This window comes from Orycteropus afer, unplaced genomic scaffold, assembly GCF_000298275.1.
Source record: "Orycteropus afer afer isolate SDZICR_OR568_19922 unplaced genomic scaffold, OryAfe1.0 scaffold00114, whole genome shotgun sequence".
In the NCBI taxonomy this organism is placed as follows: domain Eukaryota; kingdom Metazoa; phylum Chordata; class Mammalia; order Tubulidentata; family Orycteropodidae; genus Orycteropus; species Orycteropus afer.
Genome location: NW_006921701.1, coordinates 8,333,861 through 8,348,945, shown reverse-complemented (window position 1 = coordinate 8,348,945; position 15,085 = coordinate 8,333,861). Strand labels below are relative to the sequence as shown.

Here is a 15,085-nt window from a genome sequence, read left to right as displayed (position 1 = left end):
TTGCCCTGTTCCTTTTGTTGTTTTGGGCCTACTGGCTCCTCTTGCCAAGAAGTCTCTAAGATGATGACAAAATAGGCTATGCGTGAGCCCTTCTGGGGTTCCTGAAATCAGCCCCTTGGCCACGCACGGATTGGAACGCTGATCTGAGTAAAGGCTTTCCTGCCACCTCTTCAGTTAGCACTCAGTTCCATGCGGTGCAGGCTCTCCACCTCTGTGTGGCTCAGGTTTGTGTGTCTGCATGTCCATCTGCCACTCTGCTCTCTCCCTTTCCCTCTCCCGGAGGAAGGTAATTGAGTAGAAGAGATCCAGGATCCAGGTCCTGCCCTCACCGTCAACCCTTTCTTGCCCCTAGTAATGTTGATGCTTCCTTTCCCTTCTTTTCAAATAGCAGTGCTCTGCTGGGCCGAGGGGGATGCAGTGATGTTAATCTAGCAATTATTGATTCAGGAGGGACTTGGAGGACATATTTACGTAAAAACCATAGTAAGCCTGGAACTTCTGCGGGTGACTTGGATACTTTAGGTGTTGGAGTCTACAGGAAGAAAAGGTGCCCAGGATGAGCTTCTAATTCAGGTCACAGGAGCTCAGGATCTCACCCAGGCCACACCCAGGGCCCAGCCTAACTAGGACCCAGCCTTGGGGGGGCAGGATCTGAGGGTGAGCTCTTGGGGGCAGTGTCAGGCCTGGGCTAGGGAAGCAGGAAGGCCTGGGAAAGGAGTTGTAGGGGCAGGGGGAGGGTTGAGACTAATGAAAGGAGGGCAGTTGTTTTGGAACCTTAGACGGCCTTAGGGGCTGATGGGAGAAAAACCCCAGCAAAAGTCTAAAAAGTGATAGTTGCATTTGCATTGAATATCGCTATTAGGTGGTATATCAGTCAGGGTCCCCACAGGAAACAGGTGGCACACTCAAATTGGGAAATGGGAGGGCAGTTTGATAAAGGAACTGTTTACAAAGCTGTGGGAAGGGGCTTGAGAACCATATGGGATAGTGCATGGTTCAGTGTCACCCCTAACCTAAAGGGAGAAGGGAGGCCTTTGACTCAGTTCAGATACATCAGCATCCTGGGCACAGAGCAGGGAGGAGGACAGAGTGTATCTGGAGGGACAAATAGAAGACATCCAGTACAGGCGTCAAAGGACAAAAAGAAAATTCACCAGTCCCTGTCCCTCTTCTAGAGTATTGTTATTAGGTACCGCAGAGTTGGTTTCAACTCACAGTGACCCCATGTGACAAGTAGAGCTGTCCTATAGGGTTTTCTAGGCTGTAATATTTATGGGAGCAGATCACCTGCAGGTCAATCTGCAAAGCCACTGAGCGGGTTTGAACTGCTAACCTTTGGTTGGCCGCCAAGGGTTTAACTCACAATTGTGCCATCAGGGTGCCTTTCTTCCAGAATGATGTTGTTGTTGTTATGTGCCATAGAGTCAGAACTGACCCATAGTGACCTCTCCTTGGGTTTCTGAGACACTATCACTACGGGAGCAGGTTGCCCAACCTTCCTTCTGAGCAGTGGCTGGTGGGAAGTAGCTTACAGTAATTAGCCACTCGTTGTCTGCTAGTCCCTGTTCTAGGCCTTTTAAAAATATTAAGTCATTTAATCCTCCTGACTCTCCAAGAAGGTAATTTTGTTAGTATAATTCCCAATTTTGCAAATGGGGAAAGTAATGTACAAGAGATTGAGTATTTTTCATATAGTCACGGGAAGTAAGGAGTAGAGCTGGGATTTGAACTTGGGTTTTCCTTCAGAGGGTTGGTCCTACCCTTTTATGCTCCCCACCTCTGTAGCCCTGTCCGAGAAGCCAGGACTCAGTGTCAGGAAGAAGAGATGGGCATCAAAGACAGAACAGCTGTGCCAAGCCCCATGCAGCAGGCAGGACTCAGCCTAGCACCAAGGAAAATTTGTCTGAGTGTGAAGTCACTCCTGGGAGTAAGCTTACTGGCCAACCTTCTCTCTCACATGCCCTCTGCTAAGAGAGATGGAAGGCCAGGCTCTTCTGGGTAAGGATGGAAAATACAGATGTTTGAGCCTGAGGAGAAAGGATTGAATAGGTGCTCTGAGGGACTAATCTCCCGTGGACACAGGAGAGGCGGGGATGAGGAGTGTGCTGCTGGGTGCACTAGTTATGTAGGTCACCTTGATTATTTCCTTGAAGCCTCACAGCAATTCAACAATAGCTATTATCCCCATTTCCCATATATGTGAGGAAACTGAGGCAGGAAGAGAATGATCCTACCGGAATTTTTCAGAACTGAATAAGGTAGTGACAATGGGAAGAGGAGAGAGAGGAAGGTTAGAGCCTTAGAGCTGGAAGAAACCCCAAGGGCCTCTATTCCTCTGGCCCTGCCTCTTAGGGAGAGAACCAATCCCCTGCTGCCCCAGGCCCTGCCTCGGTGGAGGTGATTCTGATTTGATCCCACCCCTGGGTGGGAATCCTAGATCTACTTTTATTTTTCATTTTACAGATAAAGAAAGATGACCTTCATCGAGGTCACTCAGATGGAGGAATCTGAGGGATGGGAGACCAACTGGACTTGATGACACATTGGATGGGCTGGGGAAGGAGAGAGGTGGAAGCTAATTCAGAGATTACAAGTCAGGCTACTAGTCAGGGAACCTGTTAGACCATGTGATATTAGAAGGTCTGGTGAATTACAACTAGTTTTTAAAGGTTTTTTAAAACCTTTTGAAATTTTTATTGAAAAGGTAATGTTTACCTGCTTCACAAATGATAATATATAAAAAGGTATATACTGAGAAATCTTGCTCTTAACTTAGCAACATCATATGTTGTTGTTGCCTTTGAATTGGATCCAACTCATAGTTGGACCTTGTGAACAACAGAATGAAACGGTGCCCAGTCCTGTGCCATCTCCATGAGCGTTACTGTGTTTAAGTCCACTGTTGCCACTGTTGTGTCATTCCATCTCATTGAAGGTTGCCCTCATTATTGTTGGCTTCTACTTTACCAAGTATGACGACTGTCCCACCAGGGAGCCTTTGTCCTTTTCCAGCAATTGATCTTTCCTGAAGATGTGCCCACAGTAAGCAAGTTGAAGTCTCACCATCTTCACTTCTGAGGAGCATTCTGGCTATATTTCTTCTAAGACTTATTTGTTCATTCTTTTGGCAGTCAACGGTATATTCAGTATTCTTTGCCAACACCATAGTTCAAACACATCTTCCTTTTTTCATAATCCAACTTTCACATGCATATGGAAGACCATGGCTTGAGTTATTTTTTCAGTGTATGTTAATGCTAATACAAGCAAATATAAATATATAGTCTTATTTCTACTCTCTTTTAAAAAAGGAAAGGAGCTGTGGTGCCATGGTGGTTAAGTGTTCGGCTGCTAACCAGAAGGTCAGCTGTTTGAACCATCAGCTTCTCCACAAGAGAAAGATACAGCAGTCTGCTTACATAAAGATTTATAGTCTTAGAAACCCTCTGGGCAGTTCTACTCTGTCCTGTATGGTCACTATGAGCCAGAATCACATTGATGGTGGTGTGGTTTTTTGTTTATTTGTTTGTTCAAAAAGCAACCCGGGTAATGCAGTGAGTGGTTAAGTGGCTTGCACACTATCTGAAAGGTTGTTATTGTTATGTGCAGTAACCCCTTTTTGGGTTTCCTAGGCATACTACAGAAGTAGATTGCCCCATCTTCCTTCTGAGGAGTGGCTGGTGGGTTTGAACCGCCAGTCTTCTGGTTAGCAGTCAAGTGCCTTAGGCACTATGCTATCAGAGCTCCTGAAATGTTAGCAGTCCGAATCCACCCAGTAACTCCTTAGGAGAGAAACCTGGTGATTTACTTTCATAAAGATTACATTGAATAGTAATAGTGTAGAAAACCCTATGGGATTTAAAGAGATAGAAAAGCTAATCACCACTTTATGTGGAAAGGAAAGAGACTCCAGATAAGTAAAGTACTTCTAAACAAGAACCAAGTAGGAGGCTTCATACTCCCTGATCCCAAAACCTACCACACAGCCAAAGTAGTTAAAACTGGTACAACAACAGACACATAGACCAATGGAATAGAATTGAGAACCCAGAAGTAAATCCACCCACCTCTGGTCGGCTGATCTTTGGTAAAAGGCCCAAAAGTCATTAAATGGGAAGAGATAGTCTCTGTAACAAATGATGCTGGCAAAACTGTGTGTGTTCATTTGCAGAAAAATGAAACAGGACCCATTTCTCATACCATAGACAAAAACAAAATGAAGATGGATCAAAGACCTGAATGTAAAACCTAAAACAATAAAGGCCATCAAAGAAAAAATAGGGACAAATTTAGAGGCCCTAATACATGGCATAAATATGCTATCAAACATTACTAAAAGTGCAGACACCATAAGACAAAATACATGACTGGGAGTTCCTAAAAATTAGACACTTACAACATAAAAGATTTCACCAAAAGAGTGAAAAGAGAATCTACAGACTGGGAAAAAAAAAACTTAGCAACGACATATCAGACAAGGGGCTAATCTTTAGAATTTATATAAAACTTCAATACCTCAAAAGACCCTAGTACCCTTGTCTGGGAGCAGCAGGCCCTCATAGCCTGGACATTCTGGGGGCTTGGTGTCAGCATGAAGGGCTGGGGAGGGGCATTGCTGGGTCCCTGATGGGGAGGAGTGAGGGAGGAGTAATCCAATTGAAAAATGGTCAGAGGACATGAACAGACACTTCACCAAAGAAGACATTCAGGCAATCACGGGAAGAAGTGCTTGTGATCATTAGCCATTAGAGAGGTGCAAATCAAAGCAACTGTGAGATATCATCTTACTCGAGCACTAATCATAAAGTTCAAAAAAAGCAGAAAACGACAAATGCTGGTGACAGTGTGGAAAGACTTGAAACTTCATATGTTGCTGGTGGGACTGTAAAATGGTACAACCACTGTGGAAAACGGTATCGTGCCTCCTTAAGAAGCTGGAAATGGAAATACCGTAAGATCCAGCAATCCCACTCCTAGATATCTATCCTACAGAAATAAGAGCTGTGACACGAATAGATATATGCTCACCCCTGTTCATCACAGCACTATTCACAATAATAAAAATATGGAAACAACCTAAATGCCCATCAACAGATGAATGGATAAACAAACCATGGTACATACACACAATGGAATACTATGCAATGTTAAAGAACAATGATGAGTCTATGAAACATAACAAGGATGAACCTAGAGGACATTATGCTGAGTGAAATTAGTCAATCACAAAAGGATAAATATTGTATGAGACCACTACTGTAAAAAGTCAAGGATTTCACACAAAAAGAAATATTCTTTGATGGTTACCAGAGGTGGGAGGGAAGGGAGAGTATACTAGAGAGCAGACACACATTAATTTGGTGAAGGAGAAGGGAATATACAATAAGGGAGAGGTCAGCACCTAACTCAAGGAAAGGAATATGCTGGGAGGAGTACAAGAGTTAAAGGCAAAAGAGATAAATGCTAATTCATACACAATCCTGCAATAACAATAATCAATAATCTATGAGTAGATGCTTATAGACAAGCAGCCTAACAGGTGTGGGAAGAAGAATGGGACTTTACCCACAAATATATGTAGATTTGACAGATGATATTTCCACATGTGTATTTACATGTGCTGCAAATATATCCATGAGTATAGTAGAGAGTACGGGAGTCAGAGTTATGAAAACCTCTTAGCCATAACCAAAAACCCTGAGGCAGTGAGTCACTGGGCCTGGGGACTCAGGACCATAGTCTCAGAGAACATCAAGGTCAATTGGCACAACACAGTACACAAAGAAAATGTTCTACATCCTACTTTGATGAGTAGCAACTGGGGTCTTCAAATCTTGTGAGTGGCTATCTAAGGTGCAATTATTGGTTTCTTCCCATCCAGAGAAAAGAAGAATGAAGGGAAAAAAAAAAAAAAAAAAACCTCACTGCCATTGAGTCGATTCTGACTCAGAGCGACCCAGTTTCCAAGGCTGTGAATCTTTATGGAAGCAGATTGCCCCATCTTTCTTCTGTGGAGTGGCTGGTGGGTTTGAACCACCAACCTTTTGGTTAGCATCCAAATGCCTTAACCACTATACCACCAGAGCTCCCGAAGAAAATAAAAGACATATGGAAACAATTAGTCCAGAGGACTAATGGACCATGCGAACCTCAGCCTCCAAGACCCTGGAACAAGAAGAACTAGATGGTGCCCTACTACTACTACCAACTGCTTTGAGAGCAATCACATTAGAAGGTCCTGGATGGGGGGGGGTGGAATGTGGAACAAAACTCTAAATCATAAGAAAGTCCAGACTTACTGGTCAGATAGAGACTGGTGGAACTCATGAGACTGTGGCCATTGGTCACCCTTAGGACCTGGAACTGAGCTTACTCCCGTGGCTCAATTTTCAGCCAAACAGGTCTATAGGGTGAACAATAACTTTTGGAAGGTATACACTCTTTAGAACAATCAACTGTTTGAGATCAACAGGTAAACATTTGCTCAAGGAGAAAGTTCAGAAGGCAGAAAGTGTTAGGACAGAAGAGGAATGGAAATGAGGAACACAGGGAGAAATTGGGAGGAGTGATGTTACATTGATGGGATTGCAATCAATAACATGAAACAAAATAAGTGTGATTTGTTGAATTGAAAATTGCTTTGCTCTGTAAACTTTCACCCAAATCACAATACAAAATTTAAAAGAAACAAAAAAACCCCACTATGACTCAGTTCTACTCTGTCATATGGGATCACCATGAATTGAAAATCAACTAACAACAGCCCCCTTTTATTTATTTATTTATTTATTTATTTAGTATTGTGATTTGGGTGAAAGTTTATAGAGCAAATTCATTTTCCATACAGCAGTTCATACATGTTTTGTCTCCTGGCATTGACTGCAATTCCCCACAGTGTAACAGCTCTCTTCCCACTTCTTCCCTATAGTTACCTCTTCTGTGTGCCCTTCCCTCCCATGCACTCCTGCTCCCTGAGCTGTCTCCCTGTGCAAATACTGCCCTTCTGTTCTCCCATGATTGATCACTCCAAGGAGTGTGTCTACCTGATGTAAATGTTCACCCCATAAGTTTGTCTATTGTTTGGCTGGAAGTCATATGTGTAAGTTCAGTTCCAGACTTGAAGGGTAACTAGGGGCCATAATCTTGGGGTTCTCACTAAGCGCTGTCAGACCAGCAAAGCTCGTTATTTTTTTTATGATTTTGAGTTTTTTTTCCATGTTGCTCTCCCACTCTATGCAGGACTCTTGCACCGATCCCCCTCTGAGTGGAACCACCCTCATTTTTACACAAAAGGTAGCATGCTCTGTACACTCTTCTGGACCTTGCTTTTTTCACCTAATATACTCTGGAGATCTCTCCATATGAAAGCCTAGAGAAATCCCCTGTTCTTTTCTACAGCTGAATAGTATTCCATTATGAAGATGTACCATAGTTTATTTAAGCAGTTTCCTGTTGTGGAGAGTTAGTTGTTTCCTGTCTTCTGTTACTTCAAAAAACGCTCCAATGAATAGTCTTGTACATGAGTCAATTTGCACATGTGTGGGCACCACTGGAATCTAGTATTGCTTCTCAGCTATCTGTGGTGCTGGAGCAGCTTTTCTTTCTTTTTTTTTTCCTGTCAATTTACAATCTGTCACATATGAATAATTATGTGAAACTCAATAAAAATAAATCACTAAAGAACTGAATTGGAAAAAAATGCAATAAACAAAAACCCAAATATTTTATTAAATTTGTTGTTGTTGTTAGCTGCCGTCGAGTCATCTCCGACTCATAGTGACCCTATATACAGAAGAACGAAACACTGCCCAGTCCTGTGCCAGCCCCACGGTCCTTGCTATGCCTGAGCCCATCGTTGTAGCCACTGTGTCAATCCACCTTGTTGAAGGACTTCCCCTTTTTTGTTGACTCTCCACTTTACCAAGCACAAAATCTTTCTCCAGAGAAGGTCCCTTCTGACAACATGACCAAAGTAGGTGAGACAAAGTCTGGCCATTCACTTCCAAGGAGCAGACTGGCTGCCCTTCTTCCAGGACAGATTTGTTAGTTCTTTTAGTAGTCCTTGGTACTTTCAGTATTCTTCGCCAACAGTACAACTCAAAAGCATCAACTCTTCTTTGGTCTTCCTTATTCATTGTCCAGCCTTCACATGCATATGAGGCGATTGAAAATACCATGGCTTGGGTTAAGGTGCACCTTAATCTTCAAGGAGACATCTTGCTCTCAACACTTTAAAGAGATCTTTTGCAGCAGATTTGCCCAGTATAGTATGTTGTCTGATATCTTGACTGCTGCTTCTATTGGTGTTGAATATAGAACCAAGTAATATGAAGTCTTTGACAACTTCTGTCTTCCCCATTTATCATGATGGTGCTTATTGGTCCAGTTGTGAGAATTTTTGTTTTCTTCTATTGAGGTGTAATCCATACTGCAGACTGTAGTCTTCAATCTTCATCAGTAAATGCTTCAAGTCTTCTCACTTTCAGCAAGCAAAGTTGTGTTGTCAGTGTATTGCAGGTTGTTAATGATTCTTCTTCCAATCCTGATGCCATGTTCTTCTTCATATAGTCCAGTTTCTTGGAGTATTTGCTCAGCACACAGATTGAATAAATATGGAAAAAGGATACCACCGTGATGCACTGTGTTCCTGATTTTAAACCATGCGACATCCCATTGCTCTGTTTGAGCAACAGCCTTATGATCTATGTACAGGTTCCTCATGAGTACAAGTAAATGTTCTGGAATTCCCATTCTTCTCAATGTTATCCATAACCTGTTATGATCCACACAGTTGAATGCTTTTGCATAGTCAATAAAATACAAGTAAACATCTTTCTGGTATTCTTTGCTTTCAGCCAAGATCCATCTGACAACAGCAATGATATTCCTTGTTCCATGTCCTCTTCTGAATCCAGCTTGTATTTCTGGAAGTTCTCTGTCAATATACTGGTGCAACTTTTTTTGAATTATCTTCAGTAAGACTTTACTTGCATGTGATATTAATGATATTGTTTGATAATTTCCACCTTCTGTGGGATCACCTTTCTTTGGAATGGGTACAAATATGGATCTCTTCCAGTCAGTTGGCCAGGTAGCTGTCTTCCAAATCTCTTGGCATAGCTGAGTGAGTGCCTGCAGCACAGCATCTGTTTGTTGAAACATCTCAGTGGGTATTCCATCAATTCCTAGAGCCTTGTTTTTCACCAATTCCTTCAGTACCATTGGTTCTCGATCATATGCCACCTCCCGAAAAAGATGAAAACCAACCAATTCTTTTTGGTATGGTGACTCTGTGTATTTCTTCCATCTTCTTTTGATGTTTCCTGCATTATTCAATATATTGCCCATAGAATCTTTCAATATTGCAACTCAAGGCTTAAGTTTCCTCTTCATTTCTTTCAGCTTGAGAAATTCCTAGTGTGTTCTTCCCTTTTGGTTTTCTAACTCCAGGTCTTTGCACATTTCGTTATCGCAATTGACTTTGTCTTCTCAAGCTGTTCTTTGAAATCTTCTGTTCAGCTCTTATATCTTTTCATTTCTTCCATTTGTTTTATCCATTCAAGGGCAAGTCTCTGGCATCCACTTTGGTCTTTTCTTCCTTTCCTGTCTTTTTAATGACCTCTTGTTTTCTTAATGGATGATGTTCTTGATGTCATTCCACAAGTCCTCTGGTTTTCGGTCACTGGCGTTCAAAGCATCAAATCTATTCTTTAGATGGGTCTCTAAATTCAGGAGGGATATAATCAAGGTCATATTTTGGCTCTCATGGACTTGTTTCAATTGTCTTCCGCTTCAATTTGAACTTGTATATGAGCAGATGATGGTCTGTTCCACAGTCTGCTCCTGGCCTTGTTTTGGCTGAAGATGATGAGCTTCTCCATCACCTCTTGCCACAGATGTAATCAATCTGATTCCTACATGATCCATCTGGTGAAGTCCACATGTATAGCCACCATTTGTGTTGTTGAAAAAAGGTATGTGCAATGAATAAGTCGTTGGTCTTGCAAAATTCTATCATGTGATGTCAGCATTATTTCTATCTCCAAGGCCTTATTTTCCAACTACCCATGATTCCTCTTTGTTTCCAAATTTTGCATTCTAATCACCAGTGATGATCAACACATCTTGATTGCATGTTTGGTCAATTTCAGACTGCAGAATTTGGTAAACATCTTCAGTTTCCTCATCTTTGGCTTTGGTGGTTGGTGCATAAATTTGAATAATAGTAGTACTAAGTGGTCTTCCTTGTAGGCATATGGATGTTATCCTATCACTGACAGCATTGTTCTTCAGGATCAATCTTGATAAATTCTTTGTGATGATGAATGCCATGCTATTCCTCTTCAATTTGTTGTTCCTGGCATAGATCATATGGTTGTCCAATTCAAAATGGCCAAAATTAGTCCATTTCAGCTCACTAATGCCTAGGATATTGATCTTTATGCATCCCGTTTCATTTTTGAAAACTTCCAATTTTCCTAGATTCATACTTCGTACATTCCATTTTCCAGTTTTTAATGGATGTTTCAGCTGTTTCTTCTCATCTTGAGTCATGCCACATTAGGAAATGGAGATCCTGAAAGCTTTACTCTATCCACGTCATTAAGGTCGGCTCTACTCTAAGGAGGCAGCTCTTCCTCAGTCATATTTTGAGTGTCTTCCGACCTGTGGGGCTCATTTTCCGACACTATTTTGGACAATGTTTAGGGCTAGTCATAAAGTTTTCTAGTAATATATTAGACAGTGTTTCACTTCTATTCATAAAGTTTTCACTGGCCAGTTCTTTGAGAAGTGGATGGTCTCTTCCTTCTTCTGAGTCTGTCTTAGCAACTACCACAGTATGACAAACTGATAGACAGGTTTGTCTCCCTTAGCTGTTCCAAACCACTCCGCTCGCTTCCTTCCCAACCCCCCCAGAGATATCTGCCTCTAATGATTAGATTTAATAGGCATAAAGTCACTATTAAATTACTATAAAAGTTTTTACACACTCTCAAATTTCTACACGTATCATGGAGTTGTTACAGTTTGGAGGTGGACACTTGTCCATGAACCACACTTGGAGTAGCACTGTCTAAACCAAAAATCAGCTGCTGCCCAGTCAGTTTTGACTCATGGAGACCCATGTGTGTCACAGTAGACTGTGCTCTGTAGGGTCTCAAGGATGCGACCTTTTAGAAGCAAATTTCTGTGTGGGTTTGAAGCACCAACCTTCAGTTTGCACCACCCAGAAATGCCCAGAAATTAGATTACTAGGTCAAAGGTAAATAAATGCATGTGTAATACTGTCAAATACGATCATATCCCCTCTACGGAGATTATACCATTTTGCATACCACCAACAACATATGAGTGTCCCTTGCCCCACAACCTCATCAAAAGAGTGTGTAGTCTAGCTTGGATTTTTGATCAGCTGCTAGATGAAAAGTAGTATTTCAGTCTGAGTTTAATTTACATTGCTTTTATTATGAGTGAGAATAAGAATAAGCATTATTCATAATTTTAAGCCCCATTTGTAGTTATATTCCTTGCACATTTTTCCTAATGGATTGTTCCTTCTTGATCCCTGGGAATTTTTTATATATTTGGAATATTAGCCTATTGCCTGTGGTATGATTTGCAAATATTTTTTTCCAGTTTGTCATTTGCCTTTTGATTTTGCTTGAATTTTGTTTGCTTTCTTCTGGGGCACGCAGAAGTTTGCAATTTTTATGTAGTCAAATTTTTCTATCTTTTCTTTTATGGTTTTTGCATTTTGAGTTATAGCTCTCCACTCCAAAGTTAAAAAGGATTCTGCTTATATTTTCTTCTAGTATTTTTATGTTTTATTCCTAATATTTAAATCTTTTAGGCATTTGGAGTTTATCCTAGTATAAGGTCTGATTGTGGATCCAACTTTATCCTTTTACAAATGGATACCCTTTTCTCTCAACTCCATTTATTAAATGGTCTCTAAGATTCCACCTTTACCATCAAAGCTAATTTTAAACCATTTGGAACCGTAATAGAAAAAGCCCTGTAATTTGTTAGTTTTGCCCAGAATACCATTACACGGAAAATTAGCTTTCATGATATAATCTATAATTTTTGGACTATTAGAGCAAACTCTAAAGAACACAAATAAAATACTAAAAAACCAAACCCACTGTCATCAACTCAATTCTGATTCATAACGACCCTATAGGACAGAGTAGAACTGCCCCATAGGCTTTCTAAGGCTGTAAATCTTTATGGAAGGAGACTTTTCATCTTTCTATTGTGGAGTGGCTGGTGAGTTCAAACCATGGACCTTTAGGTTAACAGCCGCATGCTTTAACCACTATGCTACCAGAGCACCAGTAAATAAAATACTAATTTACTTAAAAAGAAAAACCTCTGTGGGGCCACTGACAACCACGAGGAAATTGTGAGTAGTGGGCACTGAAAGTGGGAGCACTTGGTGAGACTGAGTGTTTGCATTGCAGGTCTTCTCCCCAGCCTGCCTCCAGAAGCTAGGACTGCAGAGGGGCCACACCATGGTGGTCCCAGGACCCCTGGCTGTCACCCTGTTGCTGCCCAGCCTCATACTGCTAGTGTTCCACCTCTCCAGCTCCCAGGACATCTCCAGTGAACCCAGCAGTGAGCAGCAGCTATGCACCCTGAGGGAGCACCCCATCGTGGCCTTTGAAGGTGAGAGTCACCTCCCACTCAATACTTTTCCCACATTGAATGCACCCTGAAGGAATTAGTCCAGATCTCAGCAGGGTCTTTCTGACTGTTGGAAGTCCCTGGAACATTCATTTCCTGTAGGGTACTGAGACACTTCCTCTGGGGATAGATGTTTTAAGAAGGATGAGGAGTGATGAGTTGGAGGGGTCAGAATTTAGTCTCCACATGATTTATTCAGCCCCTTCATCCATGTTTATCTGGAGGGAGAGGCATTCTTTCTGTGGGACACCTTTGCTAAAGAACAAAGTTGTAGAAGCTTGGTTGGAGGTGGGCCAGGAGTTGGTTGTAGTCTCACCGCTAGCTCTTCTGGAAGCATTGGCTTCCCTGAAAGGAAAATGAAGATGACTCACTCATTAGGAAGTGCTTGGAGGTCTCCATAAAGCTGTCTGTTGCTCTAAGACAGCTGAAGGAATGTCCTTCTTTGGGATCCTGGGAGCTCCCAGGGAAAGGGGCCCTGGTGACTAATAACTCCTTCTGTTTGTCAAGGGAATGCGTTAGGTGTGTCCTATTAAAGTGTTTCCCAAACTGGGATTTGTAGATTGCTGGGCATATTCTGAGGGGAACATAAATTCTCTATAATAATTTCTAAAATTAGCATGTCAATCTCTTTTAATGATAATCTATCACCTTTTAATCAGCTTGAAGGGCCCTGGTTCTGACAGGATCACATTGGTAGCATGTACTAGCATCTGCACGTGCAGTCTCAGGAGTCCCCGGGTTCTTAAGCCTGACCAACACTGTCCTATTTGGAATCTCTTCATAATAACTCTAGGAGGCAGGCAAGGCGAGAACTATCACTGCCTTTTACAAATGGGAAAACTGAAGCATAGAAAATCAGAGAGACTGGTCACAGCCAGGCCTTGACATTGGTCTCCTAACCCCACAGCCAGTGCTGTTTCCACAGTACCCATGGCAGAGTGATCAGGTGCCTCTGATGGGGTCTTTCACCCACCCTCCTGTACCCTAGTTGGGAGACATGCTGTCCCTCCCATCAGGAAAGATGGAAACCTGAGCCGAAAAGGAAATCAAGAGTCAGAAACGCATAGGATTATTTTGGGGGGTGGGATATGCATAAGAGTTGGGGCTTACTAAGTGAGGAGCCTGAGAGTGTTCTGGAAGTATGGAGTTCCCAGCTGTGGGAGCTAGCTCCTGTCTCTGTGAGGAAGGTTGCCAACTGTCTTCTCCATGTTGTCTTGTTTGAGCTGGCATCCAGGGCTTTGAAGGCTTAAATGGATTAAAGTGAATTAGCAATGTCCTTAAGCCTACAAAACATGCACACACCCTCAGACTTCTGATGACTCCTGGAGTGCTGATGGCTGTCCCTGAGGGTACAGAAGAGGGAGTCCTTAGGGCTGTCCTCTTCATGCTGGGGGCCCCTGTGACAGACAGCTCCTAATGAAACATTTCCTCTCAGGGGCTTTGCTGGGGGCAGTATTCCCTTGGCTGACTGTGGGGGCAGAGGAACCCCTGTGCCCCAGCCAGGCTGGCCTATATTGGGCACATTGGGCAGGTGTGGGGTGCAGGAGCTGCTGCTTAGGTACCTGGGCTCCTTGAGGCCATTGTTTTTTAATTATTGTTGTGATATATATATATCAAACATTTGCTAACTCAACAATTTTTATATGTGTAATTCAGTGACATTGATTATGTTCATATTATGCAACCATTCAATATAATCTCCTTGAGGCCGTTTTTGCTGTTCAGATGAGAATCACTTGAATGACACTGATTCCCTCCCCACCTTCTTTCAGAATGAAGGACTGAGGCTCAGATTGACAACAGTGATTAATATCAAGTGACCAATTCTTCCTATTTTGCTTGAATCATCTCTGCTTGTCTTCCTGAGCTCTGCACTCCTCACCCCTTCTCCTTTCTAACAACTTTGGGTTTTCCTGTCCATTCACTAGATTTTTACTGGGCCCTGCTTGACACCAGGCACAGAACGGGACACTGTGGGGTCTCAGAGGTGAACAAGAACTTTTTGTGAGCACTCGATTATCTCCTGTTGTTTATTAAATGTCCCTGTGACTTCCTTTGTCCCCAGTGCAGTGGGTCCTGCACTAGGACCAGGACTCTTGTCTCCCACATCCCTTAGCACTGCTGAGCACACAGTAGGGATTCTGTTCATGCTGGATGATTGACTATGCTCAGAGTGATGGCTGTTCCGGGGAAGTTGCCATAAATTTAGCACAGCACCAACCTTCTGCTTCCAAGATTCCGTCAGATGTTACTCTATTTCTAACTGCTCTGTAGGCTTCTAACCATGTAGCTGTGATTTTTCTCTCTCCCGACACCTGACTGATCTGTGAATAACCCCTAAATACCCTAGAGGAGCTGCCAGTTGCAGAATCTGACAGACGTTTTCTGTTTGGTAAGG

The 15,085-nt window shown here is 42.4% G+C and overlaps 1 protein-coding gene across 1 annotated transcript in view; it reads left to right on the top strand.

The window, feature by feature from the left end:
* The first annotated feature begins 12,451 nt into the window (after window positions 1-12,451).
* The window catches only part of SEMA5B (semaphorin 5B), a 43,191-nt gene continuing 40,557 nt past the window's right edge, over window positions 12,452-15,085 (top strand). The window contains exon 1 of the mRNA XM_042781390.1: window positions 12,452-12,669. Within this exon, the coding sequence (XP_042637324.1) occupies window positions 12,516-12,669 (154 nt within the window). The 5' untranslated portion in view covers window positions 12,452-12,515. The remainder of the gene's footprint in view (window positions 12,670-15,085) is intronic.